Raw genomic sequence first — 23,445 nt, 5'->3', positions numbered from 1 at the left:
TTGTTTCATATCTCATTATTCTTAGTTCAGATAACATTAAATATAAAGATCATTCTCTTTTTCTTATACATTTGCAGGTGCTTAATTTGCAATGGATATTTTAACTCTTAGGGGCCCTATAGTGATTTTCTAATTGCAATGTAATCTAGCCGTTTATTTCTTGAGCCTTGGTTTGACCATTCATATTGCTTCACAATTTCATTGTTATTGCTCTGCAAGAGGAAATAACTTGTTAAATACTAGAAGGACTTAATAAAAATGAGATCACATTTTTTTAACAAATTTTAATTCCAAGATTTGTTTTACATACAGTATGTCAAAACTTTACAAACACATAAATATAAAATAGCATACACACAGCATGAATTAAAAACATTCCACCAGCAGGAAAAATACAAGTTTAATTTAAAACACTTTTTTCATGATATTTCATATAAATCTAAAAAAGTAACAAACACTGAGTTTTCTTTTCATGAACCAATGTAATATTTTATACCATTAATAAATTTGACACTTTGAGATATCACTATACTCCCAAAACCAGTGGCGTATTTATGTTTTGTGCTGCCCGAGGCACTCAAAATCCTGCTCCCCCCCCCCCTTCCTTAAAGGATTTAGGCCTTTTCTCCACTAAATATTTTTTTGGGGTCCGTGTGTAAAATGTTTTTGTTTTGTTTGTTACTTCATATCAATTCAAAAGAAAATGGACTAGCAAAACACTTGCATACAGGTGGGTTAAACGACATGCATCTCATACCATTTTCTCCTTGAGAGAAGGGAAAGAAAAGAAGCAGAGGGCAAAAAGGAAAGGAGAGAGACAGAGACAGAGAGAGACACACACAGAGAGAGAGAGAGAGAGAGAGAGAGAGAGAGAGACACAGAGAGAGAGAGAGAGAGAAATACACTTTACACTAGTGCTGAGAGTTTATGATTAGACATCACAAGCTGATCTAAGCAGTGCACAGCTGCATCTAGTCTGTTAGTTACTAAGACCTGCAATAAGCACTGCGCTCGCAGACCCACCCCAGCTGATAAAGGGAGGTAGCATATCAGCACAAGGTCTTTTCCTCCAGCCTCACCTTGTAAGCATATCCCCGGTCAAGTTTCTTACCAAGAACGCTTCCACTGCAAAAATGCTTGCGGCTCTAAATAAAGCAACGGTTTAAAGGAGCACTGCCTGTGAAGAGTGACCGTAATCAGCGCACGTGCCTTGTCTTCTCTGTAAAACCTGCACTTTATCGCTCACTGCACTGTGTGCTGGCTTTTAGAGAGAGGATAGGGCACGTGCTGTCCATCCCAAATCTGCTGCCCTAGGCACCAGCCTTGTTGGCCTAGGCCATAATACGCCCCTGCTCAAAATGTTATCCTATGAAACACTGGTTTCCATTTTGCATGATTAGGTATTTTGGGAAGATGTTAAGCTATGCAGAGAAGTCATGAATTTGTTTCTGATTCTGATCTACATTTAAGAGTCCTCAGAAAAAGTTTTCTGTTAACTGTTTCGGTACATTCTGGCACTAATTTTACCCCTATAATTGTTCAAGTGCTCCATGCCAGAACCATTTTGGAACAATCTGTGTAACACTTAAGGTAACTAAGAATTTTCGTTAATAATAATTATTATAAAAAACATGCAATTTATATTTGGCTGGCATAGGCTTTAATTTGTCATGCAGTTCTAGTCAATAAGTCCTAACTCTGCAGTAGGTGGTCAGGCTTTGTGTGTGTGTGTGTGAGGGGGGGGGGTGCTCTGCGTAATAGTCATTTAGCTCATTAATCTCCTTTAAAGATAACACTGGCTATTGCATGACATCTATAATTTCTCTTTAGACCACTGGTAACAATGGTAAAGAAAGCCTGCACAATTTATATTCATAAACACTTAGCAGATATCAAAGCATATAGTATTTTGCAAGTTGTGTTCCAAACAATATGTAAACCCCTGAGTGTACATTATAGACCATGTGCAAAATTAGCTCACTAAATAGTTCTTAGAGTCGAGCATGTGACCTCATAGAAAGTAAGTTCACCTTTATTTCTGAAATGCCATTTTGTGTTAGACTCATCATGCCTTGTCTTTATTGTACAAATCCGCTTCACACATTGCCCCGATTCTGTTCAGTCTCAATTCTGCAACACTGAAGCGCAATACAATTGCATTGCCATTACAATATCAGTTCTGTGGTTGCATCACAAATTTGTTTCACAAATGTAGCATGGAAAAAGCTTGATTTTACTTCCAAACTTAAGTCTTTCTGCATGTTCTCATTAAAATAAGCGTATGGGTCAAATTCATACAGTGCCTTATTTAAAAAAAAAGTCCAGAAGAGGCATCCATTCAAAAATACATATCTGAGTATTTTAGATGCAAAGACTTGACCGTGTCATAAAATTGTCCACACACCACGCAAACCCTATATAAAGATAAAATCACACTATATAGATCTGTGTAAATACTAGAATAAGTTACTCGAAGAACACTCTTCAGTCGTACAAAATATACAAATGGATATAAAAACATCTTCAATAAATAGAGGCTGTATAATTATGTCTCATTAGAAGAATTGTTTAGTTATAAGTACAGGAACTTAGTGAGATTTCATTATTTCCCCTGAATAAATTAGTTTGGCAGTAAGTAAAAAAAGCCACATAGGTTTTGTTTGTGTGCAATAATACAACTAATTCCAGGTAGTGAGATTTAAAGATATAGGAAATCAATACCTCAGTCCTATTTCTGCACATTCCAGAAGTTTCTAAGATAACAGCAAGCCAAAAATCATGTGCATCCATAAATAAATACGATTGGTTTTTAAGCTCTATAGATTCATGTGATTTTGATGGGCGATTTTTTGTGTGCACAGAGCAGGGTAACATACGGAACTCCAATAAATGCCCATTTCTCACTAGGCCAGAACTTAATGACGGGGCCCTGTTCAGGGATTTCAGATGCAGCATCAAAGTAAGCGAAGCAGACACAGCCGAGATAAGCTGCAAGACAGATGAGAATATGCCTGCAAGGGAAAAGATAAGTGATCAATTACTTATCCTCTATGAGGCCTCTAAAATGTTTAGTGTGTGGGATTCATTTAGTTTTCTTAAAACCTTAATTCCAAATGAATAAACCTGGCAATTAATACTTATCTGACATTTAATTGTGTCTTAAAGGCACATTAAAAACAATCACCCAGAAATGTTTAATCAAGAAAAATAAATATACGCCTGTTATTTATGTTGTCTAAATTTTCTGTAAAATATCCCTAAAATTATTTCTGCTTTAATCTCCTTGCCAGGATTGCTGGAGTGCTGTCATCAGACTCTATCATAAGGTTATTAAAGGTACAAGACCCTTTATGCAAACTGCTTGGGACTGGAAAAGATTTCGGATTTCGGATTATTTGCATATTGTAAAATATGACAGCTTGGAGAGGGGATGAGAAAGTGTAAACAACAATATCTAATGTCTTTTAGGCAATATGTACATGTCATAATACAACTTATACATGTGACCTAAAGGTAGTTTTATATCATTTTAATACGTTCCTATACATAGCACCATCTGAAAGATAGTACAGTACTGTAATCAGAAAGGTAATAGTTATTGTTTTAAATAAATAGACTCTCATCTGCATTTCAGAACACAAAAAACAGACCAAAGAAGCAGGTAGAAACTTTAAGACTGGCGGGAAAATGGTAGTCTTAATACATTTTTTACAGAAAAAGTCGAACAATTCTAGATTTTGGAATTCTGGATTTGGCAATTTGTACCTGTATACACCATTCTAAAAAGTTGGTATGTCAGCGTGCACAGCATAATAGGTAGGCGGAGCCTTAAAAGTATGTAACTACAAAATATAAGAACAGGGACTGAGGAAATTTACCTGATTATGGGCTAGAGCGCGCCGCCAAATGCGTTCACATTAAAAAAATGTTAACTTTTTCACAAATTTGGGATTCTCAATTAAATTATTTACGCACAGCTTGTGCAGTCCTAACAAAAATGGTTGTAAAAGCTTCTCTGGGATCCCCTTTGTTCAGAAATAACAGACATACATGGCTTTGCCATTGCTTTTTGGTAATTTGAAGGCTGCTAATTGCAGCTGTGAACCACACTTCTAATATTCCCACCAGTGAAGGGGTTAATTAGGTAGCTTGTAAAGTTAATTTTAGCTTTAGTGTAATGATTACTCACCCACTTGGCACCTCCCATCCTCTGATCCCTACCTAATTCCTCCCAAACAGCTCTATTGCCCCCCACCACCCCCACATCAGTTTTAAGGCTTTTTTTTTATTGTTCATTTTTTGTATTTTATTATTGTTGTAAGGATCCCTCCTCAATCTTCCCTTCTCCCTTATCCACCCACACAGATCTCTAACCCCTTCCTCTCTCACTTAAAGCTGTCCTCTAAAGGTCTGTCAGTAGCTAGTTTATAGAAATTGAATAAATGTATTACATTTTATTTTTCTGTAGTGTAGTGATCCACCTCCAAGCTATCATTTGGGACCCCCCTCCTCCCTGTCAAAACCCCTGACTAGGGAACCCACCAAACCCTCTCCTCTCCCTCCCCACTCCTGCGATGCACCCCCTGCATCCCTCCTACATCACCCACAGTATCACTGCAAGCCAATACAGATGGTGACACAGAATGTATGTCACTGTCTATCGGCAAACAACCTTCATATGGTAAAGAAAGAATGATCAGTTCTTTCTTACCATATAAAGCCAGATGCCTTCTGCCTCTAGCTGCAGTCTCAGCTGTCAAAGCTGACAGCAAGGACCACAGCAGGACTCAGAAGGTTGGGCGTAGGTACTACATCAAAAGGGTACTCTAGGCAAAGTACTCTGTGGCATAGTACATACGGCCAATAGGCTTAAGGGGTTAAAAACAGAGACCAGGAACACGAATTCCACCAGGATTTTCTAAAGGGGTTTATCCCTGAACTGCTATTGAGCTGATTTTTTAACAATACAGTATTTAATCACCAAGATATGACATTATATATATATATATATATATATATATATATATATATATATATATCTTTGTGGTTCATTTCATTAAAACTTACCAGACACAGTGGAGGTAAGGGAAGTTGAAATATGACCATATCTCACAAAAGGCTTTGTCACTGATCCAACACACTAATGCTAATGTCCACCAAAATCCAGAAAGCAATCCAAGTTTGTAAACTCGCATGTTGTCACACCTGAAACAGAGGCAGCACATAACATTATATTTTTTAATGTATTTAATTTTTTAGACAATTAACAGAAGGCTAGATCACAATCATTTATAAATATAAAAAATGTTAGCAATAAGAAACAGATTCATAGGGGACGAATTATCAAGGGACGAATGGCCCTGAATACACCTGTTTCCGTGCAAACCTTCAGGCTCGCCAGAAACAGACCGCTGCTCCTTACCTCATCCGCTGCCTCTGAGGCTGCGGACATCAATCAGCCCGATCGCATACCATCGGGTTGATTGACACCCCCTGCTAGCAGCCAATTGGCTGCAAATCTGCAGGGGCGGCATTGCACAAGCAGTTCACCAGAACTGCTTGTGCAATGTTAAATGCTGACAGAGTATGCTGTCGGCATTCAGCGATGTCTGGCAGACATGATCCACCAGACATTGATAAAATTGGCCCCATAGACATTAATGGTGCTTTCTGTATTTACTTCAACTAAAAAAAAAATGTATATGAAAGAGCACTGTTAAAACATGTCAATATAATTCTAAATAAGAAAATACTTTTTCACCAGCATTAAAGGGGCATGGAAGCATAAAAGAATATTTAATAATTGCACCACTGTTTTCATTAAATGTGCAACATTAAAGGGATAGTAAACTATAACATTTTCTTTTAGGATTCAGATAGAACATACAATTTTAAACACATTTGCAATTTACTTCTATTATCAAATTTGCTTCATTCTCTTGTTATCCATTGTTGAAGGGACAGCATTGCACTACTGGCAGGAAGCTGAAAATATCTATTTAGCCAATCACAAGAGACAAATGTGTGCAGGCACCAATTAGCAGCAGCTCCCACTAGTGTATGATATGTGCATATTCATTTTTTAACAAGGGATACCAAGAGAACAAAGCACATTTGAAAATTGAAATGAATATAAAAGTGTCTTAAAACGACATGCTCTATGTGAATCATGCAAGTTTAATTTTGACTTTCCTATCCTATTAAATACAGTGATTGGTTATCTCAGAGCAAAATATTCAATTACATCTCTCCTTTATTTGCTACACCAAAGAAAACCTTGAATTGCTGATATATGTCATAATTTTAATGTCCATTTAAATGAATGTTATCAATATGCCAGAATAGTGGTTATGCATAATCAATGATACAGACACTGATGCTTCAAACAAAAAAGGCATATTTGCATTTTTGACTTACGCTCTTCTCTATGCTAGCAGTTTTGACAAATGACTGTATATCATGCAAAGCCCTAATCCCTGGGTTTTACGTAAGATGGACAGACTGAAGGCTCAGATAGGATTTAGCCACATAATACTTTCCAAGAAATGTCTCAGCACTACTATGAACTGACAAGGATACAGAGAATGACCCTGCTGAAAGCACAGTATATATATCAGTATCCACATTGCACTAAAGCATGAAAGGAAACTGATAGAAACATGATTAGGAACTAAAGCCTGGGCTTTGTACAGTGTTCACAAAAACCTATATCTTTTTTTTGAGATCTGTCATCTGTAATCACTATTTGTTCTGTGCGTCAGTCGCACATTATCCTGTAATATTTTATAGCATGTTTATGTTTTCAGGGTTTGCATTTTTAATAAAATACATTTTAAAAATAACTCTGTATTTTTAAGCACTACTTTACATTCAAAATTAGTAGGCGTTTACTGGATTCATACATTGTTATAAACCTGTTTTAAACAACAACAAAAACAAATGCTGCTCAAACGGTTACATACAGTCTGCATTTTATAATTGTACTGGTGCATTGCTAATGTATACAGAATACTTCTGGGGAAAAGCAAGCAGGGATACTTGCCTAAATTTGCTTATTTTCTATACAATAATTCTATGTCTCTTACTTTTATATGAGGGAGGATTTTAATCTCACGTTTTTATCTCCACCATAACCCAAATGAATATAAATTAAAAAGAAAGACTCCAGACTTCACATGTCTAATAGTATACTGCCATATTTCCAATAGCCAAAGTTTGCTCATTCTAGTCACGCATTTACATTTTTTATACTTGTCATTAATTGGCCTAAGCATGGAAGTTAAAGGGCCATGATACCCAAATGTTGAAACAATTGAAAGTGATGCAGCATAGCTGTAAAAGCTGACTAGAAAATATCACCTGAACATCTCTATATGAAAGATATTTTACCTCAAAAGTTTCTCAGTAGCCACATCCCATTGTAAAGGACTTATAAGCAGCAAATCAGTATGTCCGTCCCGGGACAGCTAAGGGATTGATCCTCGTGCACTCTCATGTTATTTCCCTATTCAGTTTAAGGAAGTTTACTATGAAATCTCATGGGATCCCAGTAAAAGAGTTCATGACCTCAGCACTGTTGATGCTGATTGGCTGCTGTTCATTTCTTCATTTTTTATTTTTTTTTACCTGCAGCTGGGCAGCAGCTGAGTATAACTTTTTACGCAGAACTTACTCTGCTGAGCTGAGGAGATTGTGAGGCAAAATATCTTCCTTTTTTACATAGAGATGCTCAGGTAGGGTTGCCACCTTTTGCCAAGAAAATTCCTGGACACTTTTTAAGTGGGCGTGGAGAGGGTGTGTCTCAGGGCATGGCTTGGGGCGTGGCTTCTCACGGACTCAAATTCATTATGAAGTCAAAATTTGTATTTATATATAAATATATATATTAATAATAATAATAATATAGAATAATATATATATATTTTATATATATATATATATAATATAAAATAAATATATATATATATATATATTTATTTTATATTATATATATATATATATATATATATATAGTGGGGTACAAGTCTGTTGCTGTCAGTGACAGAGGGTGATATAGTGGGGTACTAATCCCTTCCTATGAAAGAGAGTGATATAGTGGAGTATACAAGTCCCTTCCTATGACAGAGGGTCATATTGTGAGGTACAAGTAGGGTAGTAGGGTACTAGTTCCTTGTGTCCCTGACAGGGTGTGACATAAAAAAAGTAAGATACGCGCTGTTCTTGGCAGAAGTGCTACAGCGCATTGCGGGCACCAGCTTTCCCTGGCAGTGACAGTGAGTGATAAAGTCGGCACAAATGAGTGCATGTGGGCGATATATCACTGTGTATATAGTAACTATTTACAGTTACACACAGGACGCCCCCAGCTCACCGTACTCCGCGGGCCGCGCCGCATCTCTAACCTCTGTCTGCACCGACAGCCTAAAGTCTCTCACATTTTCAGCAAGTCTCAGCTGAAGCATCAGCTCCTCCCAGCCCGGGCTCTCCTGCCAGGCTCGCACGGACAACAGCTCGGTACTAGGCAGCAGGCTTGAATCAGACGCCATGTCAGTGACCCACCAGGCCAGTACCGAGCCATTCGTCAGTTCCTGTACTCACAGTATGGGGGGGGAGGCGCCCAGTTCACTCACTCACACATGTCAGACTCACAAGGCCACCTAAGTTTTTAAAAAAATAAAAGAAATTGTTGTGTGTGACAGCGTGAGTGACAGGTAGCTGGGCAGGCCGGGACATTGGAGGATAGTTCCGGGACACGGGACATACAATCCCAGACCGGGAAAGGTGGCAACCCTATGCTCAGGTGATATTTTCCTATCAGCTTTTTACAGTTATACTGCATCAGTTTCAAGTGATTTAGCATATGAGTATTATGTCCCTTTAAGATAAGAGATACCTAGGTTACATAGTGGTCAACTAAAACTTTACACTTATTTCTTCAGTATTTAATCAACTAATATAATAAAAAAAACTGATTTGATTACATAATTATATTAATTCAGTGTTTTGTGTCCCTTTAAGAAAGCATATAATCAAGATGATTTAAAGTGCTTAAAGAGACATAACTCCAAATTTTTCTTTTGTGGTTCAAGGAATAACATTTTAAACAACTTTAATATTTACATGTATTATCAAATTTGCTTAATTTGTTTGCTATCCTTTGTTGAAAGAGCAACAGTTCACTACTGGGAGCTAGCTGAACAGATTGGTGGCTGCAAATATATGCCCATAGTTGCCAACAGTCCCGAATCTTCCAGGACAATCCCGGGATTTTTTAGCTTGTCCTGGTACTTTATTGTCCTGGGAAATGTCTTGGGCTGTGTGTGGCCCATCACACCCCTGCTGTGTCGGCACCAATTTGCTTACTCTCTGGCTCCTCCACGTATGAAACACAGAGAGAGACAGTTATTGGGCAGTAGCTTAAAGGTGTTCAACCAGTCAGGATAGGAGAAGCTTCTTTAAAAAGGGACAGTCTACTCCAAAAATGTTATTGTTTAAACAGATAGATAATGCCTTTATTACCCATTCCCTAGTTTTGCACAGAAAACATGGTTATATTAATACACTTTTTACCTCTGTGATTACCTTTTATCTAAGCCTTTTCTGACAGCCCCCTGATCACATGACTTTTTATTTATCTATTGACTTGCAATGTATCCAATTAGTGCAGTGTCTGCCACAAACCATGGGCGTTAGCACAATGTTTAGATTGGGCAACAGTCTTAATTAGTCAGCCAATCAGGACAGCGAGATGTGCTTTCAGGCTACCTAGCTTGATACAGAACAGCAGCATCCATGGTATCCAATAAAACAAAAAAACAGCAACCAAGTGAAACAGAGCAATGGAGACACCTGCATCCGCAAATGAAATATCCTAACACCTGTTTCTGAGTAGTAGCAACGATCCCAAAAGCATTTTTTTTTAATCATTTGTACCGGGTCAGGTAGAGAAGAAGGGGTGGGACTGGCAGCTAAGATCTTAGCAACAAGCTTTAGCACTACACATCGCCCCATCCGTCAATCCCCTTGGTGACCATACAATTTGAGACCTTTTCCCTTTTAAACCAAATATTCTTTTTTTTTTTTTTAAATTCTTTTTATTGAAGAGACATGGGAACAAGACAACATATTCATATTCATTCAGATTAGGATTACAGAGAATAAGTTACAATCAGATTTCTAGCATTATATGCATCAATATACAGTATTCGCATATTTTTGAGAAAGATGGGGATACTTATGCAATTAGAGGTACATAAAGCTTGTTCAGACATCTTCTTATGTTGCACCCATGTCCCTAAATTTTATAATATAAACAAAACTAAGCTAAACTAAATAAAACCCAAACTAAACACTGACTAAAATAAAACAAAACAAAACCAATCCCATCTCCCCCCAAGAACATGGATATGTATATTTTGCACCCTGTAGAGCAGATTGGTAGTGTGGTCTCATAAGTAAAGGTTCAGTGCAATAATGAATAATAGTGTTGCGCGAGTTTTGGGCAACTCGAGATACACCACAGCCCGTGCCTAGTGGACCAGGGGGAGGGAAACCCCTCTTTAACCAGAAGCTTTGTGTTAGATCAAAGGGAATTTTTGGGGGTTAGATAAATAAGAGATAAAAAGATAAAATGCTGAGGACTTAGAGGAATAATACAGTTGGAAGCTGGAAGTTTTACCTCTGTAATTATGCAATGGGAGACATCCAGGGGGACAATACTTCTAAGAATGTATAGGAAAAGGAAACTTTTTGCAGCTTTAAATATATAGATATGCCCAAAGTGGGATGTTGACTGTTTGGCCTGTATTTTGTACTGTCAGCAGGATAAATGGGTATTACAGATGGGTTGGGCCTACAAATGCAGCCGTCAAGTGATTAGTGTTTTACTGCCATAGAAGCTAGAAAAGTGGGGGGGGGACAACTGCTAACAATGTTGTTACCCTATCAAACAAAGCTATGAGACATAGGAGTAAGACAACATATACATTTGCATTCAAAGTAAGATTACAGAGAATAAGTTACAATCAGAGTTCTAGATTAAAGGCTACATTATAAGCATCGATATACAATATTCGCATAGTTTGAGAAAGACACTTATGCACTTGAAGGTACATGAAACTTGTTTTGGCATCTTCTTATGTTGTACCCATGCCCCTAAATTTTATAATATCAACAAAACTAAACTAAACACCGACTAAAACAAAACAAAACCAATCCCATCACCCCCCAAGAACATGAATATGTATATATTGCACCCTGTAGAGCAAATTGATAGTGTGGTCTCACAAGTAAAGGTTTAGTGTCATAGTGATTACTGGTATTGTGCGAGTTTTGGACAATTTGAGGTACATCCCAGCCCGTGCCTCGCGGGCCAGGAGGGGGGGGTTTAAATAGTGAGGAAGTAAGGACCATTCCTTAACCAGAAACCTTGTGGTGGATCAAAGGGAATTTTATTTTTATTTTTGGGGGGCTAGAAAAATAAAGAGATAAAGGATAATGTGCTGGGGACTGTAGGAATAATATAGCTGGAAGTTTTACCTCTGTAGTTATGTAGTGGGAGACATCCAGAGGGACAATACTTCTAAGAATGTATAGGTAATAGGAACGTTTTGCAGCTTTAAATATATAGATATGCTCAAAGTGGGATTTTAACAACTTGGCTTGTAGTTTGTATTATCTGCGGTATGAATGGGTACCACAGAGGGGTTGGGCCTACAAATGCAGCAGTCTAATGATTAGTGTTTCACTGCCATTGAAGCTAGAGGGTGAGGGGTGAGGGGCGTGGGATGGGGGATGGGCTCCCTGCCCAACTGTGAACAATACTATTACCCCATCCAAGAAAGTTATACCTGGAAGATAAAATAACAGATTATCCCTAGTTTCAGTCTCAACCCATGCTGTTGCAAATAATCAGATGTAGTGAACAAATGCAGTAAACAGACAGTGAATAAAATCTAACCGGCTTTAAAGAAAAAAAAGAAAAAAACTAACGGTGAACCGTCTCCATTATAAATCAACCCATTGACAAGGTTATTGCAATGCACAATTCTCATTCGAACCCTGTGACACATAAAATGGTTCCAGGCATGTTATGTCTAACTACCGTCTGTGTAAGGTACCCTGAAAGACTAAAAGCAGTAATGACGGACAGTTTGGAAGTTACACTGCAAGCTCAACAGCAAGGTGCTGTCGGGGCTAACAGAGTATCACAAAATCACAGTTGTCAGATTTTTATGCCCCAGTTTGAGCAAACATTACACTCCCTGGATATTACAAACAATAACAAGGACATTTAAACAGGTACCGGATTAGACAAGTTCAAATAGTGTGGCGGAATAAGGTGAGACAACCTGCCGACCAGACCGACACACAACACTGATCGTAAATTGTTCCAGACCCATATTTTCCACTGCAGTGGATCTGTATTAAGTGGGGGCCGGGCATGCTGATACATGAGACTGTCCAAGAAAGCGACATTAACCTATGCCTCTTGCGTCTCGAGTGAGTCCGAACATTCCCAAGGCGCAGCAGTCAGGCAGCAGGTCAGCACGGTAGACTGGGCAGCATATGAGAGGTCTTTGCAGGCTCCCTTGTAGCATCCGTCGGTACAGGCAGGTGCAAGGACAATCTAGGGTATTAATCCAAGAGATCCAGGTGGTTAATGGGTGCTGAGCTGATGGGTCTGCAACCGGCTTTATCTCGATAGCACACTGTAGCTGGGTCATTGCTAGCAGCGAGTCCACGACTGACACCTTGTCTTGTGACCGGCTTACATCCCGGTAAATTACAGCCTTAAATGGCTGGTAGGGAGAAGAGTGATTGTTAGGGTCGCGCTGCAGCTCGGAGTCAGATCTTGCGGTTTTTTCCACCCCCTCCTTCACAGCTGCCGGGGGTCCTGCTTCCTTGCTATTTCTGCGAGTGGGATCAGAACCCACTGACATCAATGGCTGTCTCTTCGATTCCTCTTTGTGTGGTCCCTGATGTGCCTCAGGGGTCATGCAGGCATGAATGCAAATGGGCTCCGCTGGGAAGCGGCGCCATTTTGGGCTTACATGCGAAAGATCCACGGCCTGAGTTTTGGCAAGTAGAGTTTGCAGGGTAGATTCCAGCTTGTTTAGCGCTGGCAGAAACAAGCCCTGTATGGCAATTAGAATGCCCTTGCTTTGAGAGTCTATAGAGTCTATTGCGAGCTGGGAAGTTTCCATGCTTGTTTCTTTTTCCTCAGCTATGTTGTGAACAGTACGTACCACAGCTCTCTCTTCCTCTCCAACTTTCCGTCGTTCCGGGGGCCAAGAGTTGTAAAGCTTGATCCTTAGAGATGCCCGAACAGCTGAATCTGTTAAGGGCCAGCAGGATGGCGGAGATTTAATCCTAGAATAGGAGAAAATAACTTGGTCTCAAGCAGAGCAGTTCCTACTTGCGACCATCTTGCTAAGCCTCCCACCGGAAGTCGTCTAAACCAAATATTCTTATTGCATAATAGACGTATACTTCTCAATCACAGCTGGGAGTGCAATAGAAAATTTGGTTTGAAAGGAAGAAGGTCTCAAAATTGTCCAGGGTAAATTTAAAAAAAAAGTACAAAAATTGTATCTTTAGGGGTACAACAGCTTGTCACTGGGGCAGTACCCCTCAAAGGTACACCCACTGTACCCTTTAGTATGGGAACATATTGGTACCCTTGCAGATTGTATGGAAGGAAGGAAATAGTTCCAAAAATAGCTATTCACTGCAGTATTTCACTCTGTACTAGACTCTAACAACACCCTATTTAACTTAGGGTGACACAGCACATAAAACATAAATATAAAGAAAACAACATAATAATAAAATATAACTCTCACGAAAGTAAGGGGGATTCAAGGGAGGGATAAACGATAAAATTTAAAACCATACATTGAATTGTCACTCTATGCAAAATATATGCAAATTAGTCTATTTCCCCCTTACACATTTTGGTGCTGAACCTTCTACCAATAGATGGCACTATGGCGTGTTACACAATGTCCATGTATGTGACTGGGGAACATTTACAATTTTTTTAAACAGGTTCTTAAACAGCTCTTGTTTATTTTACAGAATTTAAAATTATTTTTTTTTCTTTGTAATTTAAGTTAATACATTTGCTTTATCTTTAAGAGTTATCATCTTGATGCTCTAAATATAAACATTAAAATGTTAAGTGCTTGTGTGCTATTTAGAACAAGCAACACAGTGTTATTGGAGATATGGGTTGTTAAGTATTTTTTGTTGCCTTGTCCACCTTTTGCATATTACCAACGACCATTGAACATGAATTATTTTGCAGTACAACATATATGTTGAATTCATTTTTGGTGACTGCCAGTTATGCGTTCATTGAAAAATTGTGGTGCATAAATTATATGGACTTGCAGGGTTTGGCAGCCTTGAACCACCCTTCCCCCCTCAACCTTTTAGTCACACAAGTGATTATACTTTTTGTTGTTGATTAAATGGTACAGACATGGACCATTTGACAGCTGGAAACATATTTGTACCTTATTTACCCCTAAATGGTACATATTAGTTCCTTAAAGGGATATGAAACTCACATTTTTTTCTTTCATGATTCAGATAGATCATGTAATTTTAAGCAACTTTCTATTGTACTCCTTTTATCAATTTTTATTTGTTCTCTTGGTATGCTTTGTTGAATGAGCAGCAATGCACTACTGGTTGCTAACTGAACACATGGGCGAGCCAATGACAATCGGTATATATATGCAGCGACCAATCAGCAGCTAGAACCTAGGTTATTTGCTGTTCCTGAGCTTTCCTAGATAAACCATTCAGCAAACGATAACAAGAGATGGAAGCAAAATAAAAAATAGAAGTAAATTGGAAAGTTGTTCACAATTGTATTCTCTATCTGAATCATGAAAGAAATATTTTGGGTTTCATGTACCTTTAAGGTGTAATTATGATCCATTGAGGGTACAACTGGTACAACCACAACAGTTGTACCCTAAGTATTTAAACAGACCCCAACCGTACCCTTTTTTCTGACAGTGTACCTGCTGCATAAATGAACTTTCGATATAGTGAAGTAACTACGCATAATTTTGGCAAGCCTGAGGGTTCTTCTTTCTGCTGTATTCTGGGTCCCATAAGCTGCCACATACAGGAATACAGTTTTACTCGTGATGCCTCCTTAGATTAAAGGGACATCGTACACTAGATTTTTCTTTGCATAAATGTTTTGTAGATGATCCATTTATATAGCCCATCTGGGAGTGTTTTTGTAACAATGTATAGTTTTGCTTATTTTTTTTTTATAACATTGTGCTGATTTCCAGACTCCTAACCAAGCCCCATAGTGTCAGATGTATACCCGCAGACTCCTCTAAAGAAGCGTAATGTGATTTTAATTTTGTGGCTTACTCCATGGTACTATAAGTCTGCCTTGAAATCAATAGTCAGTATAAAGATAATTTTAGTTCCCGCTATAGAAGGAGCTTAGTTTCAGATAGTTAAAAACAAAGTGGTGTAATTTATATGTTGAATGTAACTCCCAATAGTGGGAGCTTTAATAAATATTGCAGAGCATACCCCTTTAATCTCTTCAAGGCAGTATTGCTAGAATCACAAATACTAAGGAGTTCAAGTAATTTTAACTTAGCATGTATGTGTTGTGCCTGTTTGCAAAATGATTTAATAAACTAGTATGAATAAATGGTGAGTATGTGAATAACTAAACCAATCCTAAATGAACTAACAAATAATAAAAAATAAGGAGGCACAGCAATCATTTGAGTGTGCATTTCAGTAAAAGATTGCAGGTACACTCATTCTCAGTTAAAGATCCTGTCAGCTCACTTGTGCAATGTCGCCCCATGCTGTTGAACAAACAATTACAAAAGAGCAGGGCATGTCAATCAACCCAAACAAGCGAGTGTCAAGATGAGATTTATTTCACCAGCTCTTAGGTGACATAGAAGCTAAAGAAGCAGTTTCTGCTTCTTATATTTGTGGTAGCAGGTTCACTCATGTGTCGACCTGCATCGCAAAGCCACAATAGTATAAATATATTTTCCTCTGTGTATTAATATGGATGTTTTATTGGGTTTTTTTTTTGTGTAAAGTCCTCAAACGTGTTTGGTTGGATTTACTGCAGACAATTGTGCCAACACATCAGTACTCACCTTTTCAGCTCAATAATGAGTAATAATGTGCATGGTATCCCCAGTGTCATTAATGAGATATTGTTGATTGCAGGTTTGATGAAGGCCATAATTGTGGTAATTCCAGAGAGCACTGCAACAACTGCTTTAAATCTCCATCTAAAGGTGGAATACAGATTATTATGGAAATGTTGTCCAAAAAAAATGCAGACATTTGCAACTTTTGCCCACAGGTTTACATGTTAGCATTTATTTAAGAAGTCCATTTAATATATTATTGCGCCATTGCATTACTGACCCTAGCTAACATACTAGAGAAAAGCCTTAAGAACCATGCAACAGTTTTCCCCGGAAATACTAACTGACGGCAGTTAAACAGATATTTTCCTAAAGGGACAGTAAACACCTTGCACTTTTCATATATCCCCCCACCCCTGTCATGTAATTTAACACTAAAATATGTGGATCTTTTTTTCCTCAGATCTGGAACAGCACCCTCAAGGCTAACCATGCTACATATGTTTCACTAATTGGCTTTGACAGATAACATCTGCAAAACAATGCAATATGGCAGTGCAAAAAGATTGTGGCTAGCCTTGTTGTCTGCAGACTCAAGCCTGGCTTGGCACCTCCAAACATGGTGTTAATTTGCTATACAAATGTTAGCCTAAATTCGGATGTTATTTATGTCTTGTAATTACAAGGTGTTTATTAAATGTTCTTTATTAAATTATCAAATTGTTAGTAAATGCAGAAGTCATAAATAGTAACGTAGATGACATTGAAAAAAGTCCATTGAGTTCAACCTCTACAAATCTTAATTTATCTACAATAAAAGCTCCAGTTGATCTTAAATTATTCCCATTCAAAATATGACCCATTTAACACCAGTAATCATATTCCTGAATTCTGTTTCTAGCCAGAAATGTATTTAAACATTTGTTAAATGTATGTAAGGTATTGGCATTTACTACCTACGTAGATAATGAGTTCAACAATTTGATTGCTTTATTTCCAGCCTTAAATGGTTACCTCTATTTTGTTGGAATAAACAGAGCTTTCACCATCTCTGTATATGGGCCTTGAATATATTTATAAAAAGTAATCATGTCACCTCTAAAGCTCCTTTATTCTAGAGAAAACATACCCAGTTGGCTAACCTCTCCTCCTACCTTAAATTCTCCATTCCCCTTATTAGTTTTGTGGCCCTTCTCTGAACTTCTCCTAAGTCTGCAATGTCTTTTTTAGAGATTGGTCCCCAGAAATGCACTTTATACTCAAGGTGAGGTCTTACCAGGGATTTATATAGTGACAGAATTATGCTTTCATCCCTTGTATTAAAGCCTCTTAATATATATAATAAAAAAAAAAGATGGTTGCATTTCCATATAAAACTACAAAGCTGATAAACTTACCTATCATTCCGGAAGACCCTAGGCAAATGTCTTTTGGGAAACCACATGGCTAATGCAGACATCAACACCCACAAAATAGCCAACTCATCCAACATCTGCCCAAGAAAACTGAGCGTTGCATGGAAGTAAACTGAGCCAATTCCTTTAAAGATAAAAAAAATAAAAAATCATGTCATTAGGACTATATAGATTCCACAGAAATTCATAAAGTCAAGAAGTTACACACAGATGAGCAGGTGTGAGGCCCAATCTGGTTTCTACTTGTAATCAGGGCTGGTATTTTCATAAGGCGGACCATATCGGTCATCTAAAGGCCCCTGAGTCTACTAAGATGGCCAATGATATTCATACAAAATTATTAAAAAAAATGTATTTATGATTAGGCAATTTAAGTAACTGCCTATGATAGCTTCAGTCAAATAGCACCCACATATATATATAAATTTATATATCACATTTAGTGTTTAGAGTAACAACAAAGATGAATGGCCATGTTTTTCATGGCAATCTATATTATCTACAGTTAAATAAACATTAAATAGCTAGTTACAGCATGTTTAATCACATCTCTAACATAACATATCAAGAAGCAATAAGGGTAAGTTATGTAATATGTTGAGAGTTTAGCTAAATATATCATTGCCTTGGGTAGACAAAATTATTTGCATTGGTTCTGCTTGTGATACACAGAAAACAGTCTGCTCTAGCCACATACAGTAGATGATGTATTATCTATGTTCTATGCTCCCCAATGAGGCCTTAATTTATCTATAGGTTTTGTGCCATTCAACCTACTAGGATTGAGTAGACAGAGACTTGCATTTTTTTTTTAACATGTCTCTTCAGTTGAAAGGTCTTTGGTGAAGGATATCAAAAAAGGTCCATAGGTGTGCAGCCTTATTTTTTATACCCGAGGGAATTGGGAACAGGTGAAGGCATAAATACAGTTCCTGGAGACTAGGACCAACCAAAAAACATATATGTTCATAACAGACACCACATGACAGTATATGCCCCCACATTATATAGAAGAATCTAACATTTATACGTCTCAGCATCTAATAAAGAGCTAGTAATTGCTTCAAAACTGAGGAGCTATAATGAAATGAACTACCAAGGAGAAGCACCGTGTATAATTAACTAAAGAGCGAGGCAAACCCCGCAGTATCAATAACGGTTCAAGGTAGACAGAAAAAACAGAATTTATGTTTACCTGATAAATTACTTTCTCCAACGGTGTGTCCGGTCCACGGCGTCATCCTTACTTGTGGGATATTCTCTTCCCCAACAGGAAATGGCAAAGAGCCCAGCAAAGCTGGTCACATGATCCCTCCTAGGCTCCGCCTACCCCAGTCATTCGACCGACGTTAAGGAGGAATATTTGCATAGGAGAAACCATATGGTACCGTGGTGACTGTAGTTAAAGAAAATAAATTATCAGACCTGATTAAAAAAACCAGGGCGGGCCGTGGACCGGACACACCGTTGGAGAAAGTAATTTATCAGGTAAACATAAATTCTGTTTTCTCCAACATAGGTGTGTCCGGTCCACGGCGTCATCCTTACTTGTGGGAACCAATACCAAAGCTTTAGGACACGGATGAAGGGAGGGAGCAAATCAGGTCACCTAAATGGAAGGCACCACGGCTTGCAAAACCTTTCTCCCAAAAATAGCCTCAGAAGAAGCAAAAGTATCAAACTTGTAAAATTTGGTAAAAGTGTGCAGTGAAGACCAAGTCGCTGCCCTACATATCTGATCAACAGAAGCCTCGTTCTTGAAGGCCCATGTGGAAGCCACAGCCCTAGTGGAATGAGCTGTGATTCTTTCGGGAGGCTGCCGTCCGGCAGTCTCGTAAGCCAATCTGATGATGCTTTTAATCCAAAAAGAGAGAGAGGTAGAAGTTGCTTTTTGACCTCTCCTTTTACCGGAATAAACAACAAACAAGGAAGATGTTTGTCTAAAATCCTTTGTAGCATCTAAATAGAATTTTAGAGCGCGAACAACATCCAAATTGTGCAACAAACGTTCCTTCTTTGAAACTGGTTTCGGACACAGAGAAGGTACGATAATCTCCTGGTTAATGTTTTTGTTAGAAACAACTTTTGGAAGAAAACCAGGTTTAGTACGTAAAACCACCTTATCTGCATGGAACACCAGATAAGGAGGAGAACACTGCAGAGCAGATAATTCTGAAACTCTTCTGGCAGAAGAAATTGCAACTAAAAACAAAACTTTCCAAGATAATAACTTAATATCAACGGAATGCAAGGGTTCAAACGGAACCCCCTGAAGAACTGAAAGAACTAAATTGAGACTCCAAGGAGGAGTCAAAGGTTTGTAAACAGGCTTAATTCTAACCAGAGCCTGAACAAAAGCTTGAACATCTGGCACAGCAGCCAGTTTTTTGTGAAGTAACACCGACAAGGCAGAAATCTGTCCCTTCAGGGAACTTGCAGATAAACCTTTTTCCAATCCTTCTTGAAGGAAGGATAGGATCCTAGGAATCTTAACCTTGTCCCAAGGGAATCCTTTAGATTCACACCAACAGATATATTTTTTCCAAATTTTGTGGTAAATCTTTCTAGTTACAGGCTTTCTGGCCTGAACAAGAGTATCGATAACAGAATCTGAGAACCCTCGCTTCGATAAAATCAAGCGTTCAATCTCCAAGCAGTCAGCTGGAGTGAAACCAGATTCGGATGTTCGAACGGACCCTGAACAAGAAGGTCTCGTCTCAAAGGTAGCTTCCAAGGTGGAGCCGATGACATATTCACCAGATCTGCATACCAAGTCCTGCGTGGCCACGCAGGAGCTATCAAGATCACCGACGCCCTCTCCTGATTGATCCTGGCTACCAGCCTGGGGATGAGAGGAAACGGCGGGAACACATAAGCTAGTTTGAAGGTCCAAGGTGCTACTAGTGCATCCACTAGAGCCGCCTTGGGATCCCTGGATCTGGACCCGTAGCAAGGAACCTTGAAGTTCTGACGAGAGGCCATCAGATCCATGTCTGGAATGCCCCACAGCTGAGTGACTTGGGCAAAGATTTCCGGATGGAGTTCCCACTCCCCCGGATGCAATGTCTGACGACTCAGAAAATCCGCTTCCCAATTTTCCACTCCTGGGATGTGGATAGCAGACAGGTGGCAGGAGTGAGACTCCGCCCATAGAATGATTTTGGTCACTTCTTCCATCGCTAGGGAACTCCTTGTTCCCCCCTGATGGTTGATGTACGCAACAGTTGTCATGTTGTCTGATTGAAACCGTATGAACTTGGCCCTCGCTAGCTGAGGCCAAGCCTTGAGAGCGTTGAATATCGCTCTCAGTTCCAGAATATTTATCGGTAGAAGAGATTCTTCCCGAGACCAAAGACCCTGAGCTTTCAGGGATCCCCAGACCGCGCCCCAGCCCATCAGACTGGCGTCGGTCGTGACAATGACCCACTCTGGTCTGCGGAATGTCATCCCTTGTGACAGGTTGTCCAGGGACAGCCACCAACGGAGTGAGTCTCTGGTCCTCTGATTTACTTGTATCTTCGGAGACAAGTCTGTATAGTCCCCATTCCACTGACTGAGCATGCACAGTTGTAATGGTCTTAGATGAATGCGCGCAAAAGGAACTATGTCCATTGCCGCTACCATCAACCCGATCACTTCCATGCACTGAGCTATGGAAGGAAGAGGAACGGAATGAAGTATCCGACAAGAGTCTAGAAGTTTTGTTTTTCTGGCCTCTGTCCGAAAAATCCTCATTTCTAAGGAGTCTATTATTGTTCCCAAGAAGGGAACCCTTGTTGACGGGGATAGAGAACTCTTTTCCACGTTCACTTTCCATCCGTGAGATCTGAGAAAGGCCAGGACAATGTCCGTGTGAGCCTTTGCTTGAGGAAGGGACGACGCTTGAATCAGAATGTCGTCCAAGTAAGGTACTACAGCAATGCCCCTTGGTCTTAGCACAGCTAGAAGGGACCCTAGTACCTTTGTGAAAATCCTTGGAGCAGTGGCTAATCCGAAAGGAAGCGCCACGAACTGGTAATGTTTGTCCAGGAATGCGAACCTTAGGAACCGATGATGTTCCTTGTGGATAGGAATATGTAGATACGCATCCTTTAAATCCACCGTGGTCATGAATTGACCTTCCTGGATTGAAGGAAGAATAGTTCGAATGGTTTCCATCTTGAACGATGGAACCTTGAGAAACTTGTTTAAGATCTTGAGATCTAAGATTGGTCTGAACGTTCCCTCTTTTTTGGGAACTATGAACAGATTGGAGTAGAACCCCATCCCTTGTTCTCTTAATGGAACAGGATGAATCACTCCCATTTTTAACAGGTCTTCTACCCAATGTAAGAATGCCTGTCTTTTTATGTGGTCTGAAGACAACTGAGACCTGTGGAACCTCCCCCTTGGGGGAAGTCCCTTGAATTCCAGAAGATAACCTTGGGAGACTATTTCTAGCGCCCAAGGATCCAGAACATCTCTTGCCCAAGCCTGAGCGAAGAGAGAGAGTCTGCCCCCCACCAGATCCGGTCCCGGATCGGGGGCCAACATTTCATGCTGTCTTGGTAGCAGTGGCAGGTTTCTTGGCCTGCTTTCCCTTGTTCCAGCCTTGCATTGGTCTCCAAGCTGGCTTGGCTTGAGAAGTATTACCCTCTTGCTTAGAGGACGTAGCACCTTGGGCTGGTCCGTTTCTACGAAAGGGACGAAAATTAGGTTTATTTTTGGCCTTGAAAGGCCGATCCTGAGGAAGGGCGTGGCCCTTACCCCCAGTGATATCAGAGATAATCTCTTTCAAGTCAGGGCCAAACAGCGTTTTCCCCTTGAAAGGGATGTTAAGTAGCTTGTTCTTGGAAGACGCATCAGCCGACCAAGATTTCAACCAAAGTGCTCTGCGCGCCACAATAGCAAACCCAGAATTCTTAGCCGCTAACCTAGCCAATTGCAAAGTGGCGTCTAGGGTGAAAGAATTAGCCAATTTGAGAGCATTGATTCTGTCCATAATCTCCTCCAAAGGAGGAGAATCACTATCGACCGCCTTTATCAGATCATCAAACCAGAAACATGCGGCTGTAGCGACAGGGACAATGCATGAAATAGGTTGTAGAAGGTAACCTTGCTGAACAAACATCTTTTTAAGCAAACCTTCTAATTTTTTATCCATAGGATCTTTGAAAGCACAACTATCCTCTATGGGTATAGTGGTGCGTTTGTTTAAAGTGGAAACCGCTCCCTCGACCTTGGGGACTGTCTGCCATAAGTCCTTTCTGGGGTCGACCATAGGAAACAATTTTTTAAATATGGGGGGAGGGACGAAAGGAATACCGGGCCTTTCCCATTCTTTATTAACAATGTCCGCCACCCGCTTGGGTATAGGAAAAGCTTCTGGGAGCCCCGGCACCTCTAGGAACTTGTCCATTTTACATAGTTTCTCTGGGATGACCAACTTGTCACAATCATCCAGAGTGGATAATACCTCCTTAAGCAGAATGCGGAGATGTTCCAACTTAAATTTAAATGCAATCACATCAGGTTCAGCTTGTTGAGAAATGTTCCCTGAATCAGTAATTTCTCCCTCAGACAAAACCTCCCTGGCCCCATCAGACTGGGTTAGGGGCCCTTCAGAAATATTATTATCAGCGTCGTCATGCTCTTCAGTATCTAAAACAGAGCAGTCGCGCTTACGCTGATAAGTGTTCATTTTGGCTAAAATGTTTTTGACAGAATTATCCATTACAGCCGTTAATTGTTGCATAGTAAGGAGTATTGGCGCGCTAGATGTACTAGGGGCCTCCTGAGTGGGCAAGACTCGTGTAGACGAAGGAGGGAATGATGCAGTACCATGCTTACTCCCCTCACTTGAGGAATCATCTTGGGCATCATTGTCATTG

The 23,445-nt window shown here is 39.6% G+C and overlaps 1 protein-coding gene across 1 annotated transcript in view; it reads right to left on the bottom strand.

Moving 5' to 3' along the window:
* Positions 1-264: 264 nt before the first annotated feature.
* The window catches only part of ACER2 (alkaline ceramidase 2), a 42,744-nt gene continuing 19,563 nt past the window's right edge, over positions 265-23,445 (bottom strand). The window contains exons 3-6 of the mRNA XM_053702653.1: positions 17,558-17,699; positions 16,164-16,301; positions 5,068-5,205; positions 265-3,011 (exon numbers count right to left, since the gene is read on the bottom strand). Coding sequence (XP_053558628.1) covers positions 2,825-3,011; positions 5,068-5,205; positions 16,164-16,301; positions 17,558-17,699 — 605 coding nt within the window. The 3' untranslated portion in view covers positions 265-2,824. The remainder of the gene's footprint in view (positions 3,012-5,067; positions 5,206-16,163; positions 16,302-17,557; positions 17,700-23,445) is intronic.

The sequence above is a fragment of the Bombina bombina genome, chromosome 2, assembly GCF_027579735.1.
Source record: "Bombina bombina isolate aBomBom1 chromosome 2, aBomBom1.pri, whole genome shotgun sequence".
NCBI lineage: Eukaryota > Metazoa > Chordata > Amphibia > Anura > Bombinatoridae > Bombina > Bombina bombina.
Note: the sequence above shows the minus strand (reverse complement) of the source record. Positions and strands in the feature narration are given on the sequence as shown.